The sequence below is a fragment of the Bison bison genome, unplaced genomic scaffold (assembly GCF_000754665.1).
Source record: "Bison bison bison isolate TAMUID 2011002044 unplaced genomic scaffold, Bison_UMD1.0 scf7180017850857, whole genome shotgun sequence".
Lineage (NCBI taxonomy): Eukaryota > Metazoa > Chordata > Mammalia > Artiodactyla > Bovidae > Bison > Bison bison.
The window spans coordinates 6,793-8,374 of NW_011481430.1; the positions used below are offsets into that span (position 1 = coordinate 6,793).

A 1,582-nucleotide genomic window follows, 5' to 3' on the forward strand; every position below is an offset into this window, starting at 1 on the left:
AGTCGTGTCTGACTTTTAGTGACCCCATGGACTATAGCCCACCAGGCTCCTCCATTCATGGGATTTTCCAGACAGCAGTGCTGGAGTGGGGTGCCATTGCCCTCTCTGGAACATGGCCTGCTACATAGTAACAAATGTTAGTTGTCCTTATATTTAAATAAATCTGCAGAGACGGGAATGTTGTATCAACTATGAGCTGAAATGAAGGTGCTAGTAGACTGTTCTACCATAAACCTGCAACAAAAGAGAATGGGTTAAGGTTACTATGTATTTTTAAAGGTATAATTCTATTCATTCTTTCATAAATTTGAACACAGGGCATGCAAATTTATCCTTGGAGCCTTCCCCTAGTGAGAGATGTAGAGGTATTGAATATAGTGACATTATACCAGAGAGCAAGGTTCTGGCAATTCTTTAGCTCGGAAGAATTTTGAGAATTCTGTTAGAATTTTCTCTAGCTCAGAAAAATTCTGAGTTTTGAGAGCCGGTGATGTGTAGGACAATATTACAGATCACAGTTCAGGCTTGTGCCTGGGCACGTGACTTAACCAAATTTAACCTTTAATTTTATTTGTATAATGCAGGTAATACCACCTGTCTTGTTAGGTTAATATGAGGATTTAATGAGACAGTGCATGTAAAGATATTAGCCTGTTACAAAGTAAGCAATAATTAAATAATAGTTGTTATTCAGTGAAAAATTCTTAATTTTGAAGTGATTTGTTCTTTTTCAACATACTTCATTTCAGACTTATTTCTCATAATGAGACTTTCTTATTCTTTTCAGTCGAAATCTTTTATCAACATTGCCAAAATACCTATTTGATCTTCCCCTTAAAGTTTTGGTCCTCAGTAATAATAAACTGGTATCCATTCCAGAAGAAATCGGAAAATTAAAAGATTTAATGGAATTGGTGAGTAAAATAGTTGTATCGATTGTATGTAATGTGCATAACACATATCTTTATATTTCAGGAGATTAATTCCTTTATGTAATTTCACTTTAATTAAAAAAAAAATCTTGGTATATGCCTAAGTTCTCTTTAATGATATTTCGAGATACCCTTGCTTATGTCTGATTTTAGCTCACAACTACAATAAAAACCTTGGTTGTTCCTTAGTCCTAGTGAGATCAGAAGACTTGCTTACAAATCTTAAAAAATACTTTCAGACAAATAAGCAATTGTCTATCCTTTTTGTAGACAGTAAAGTTCTTAGATCAGAAAAAGGTAAGGTTATTTTTTTTAAGGTTCTACAGGACTTCAATGAAGTCTTCAGAGAGAGGAGATAAGAAAGAGAGTACAATGCCTACATGCAGTAGAATTAATAAAATGACCTTTGTCTATATCCCCATGTAATTTTATAACACTTTTGAAATGAAGATAAATGGAAAGAGGCCTTTATATATAATTGATTGTAGAAATATAGGAATAATTTAAAGTAATTACTTTGAACATATCATTTTAGGTATTATAGGACAATGAACTCAGAGAAACATAATCAAATCTTCAAAACAGTGAGCTATTTTCACATCTTTCTGTTACTTCTACCTTACACAATATACCATGCTGGTTTTTTTTTT

The 1,582-nt window shown here is 32.9% G+C and overlaps 1 protein-coding gene across 1 annotated transcript in view; it reads left to right on the forward strand.

Moving 5' to 3' along the window:
* The window catches only part of LOC104995528 (leucine-rich repeat and calponin homology domain-containing protein 2-like), a gene marked incomplete at both ends in the record, with an annotated part of 8,018 nt that overhangs the window by 3,080 nt on the left and 3,356 nt on the right, over positions 1-1,582 (forward strand). Inside the window, one exon of the mRNA XM_010849427.1 lies at positions 788-914. Within this exon, the coding sequence (XP_010847729.1) occupies positions 788-914 (127 nt within the window). The remainder of the gene's footprint in view (positions 1-787; positions 915-1,582) is intronic.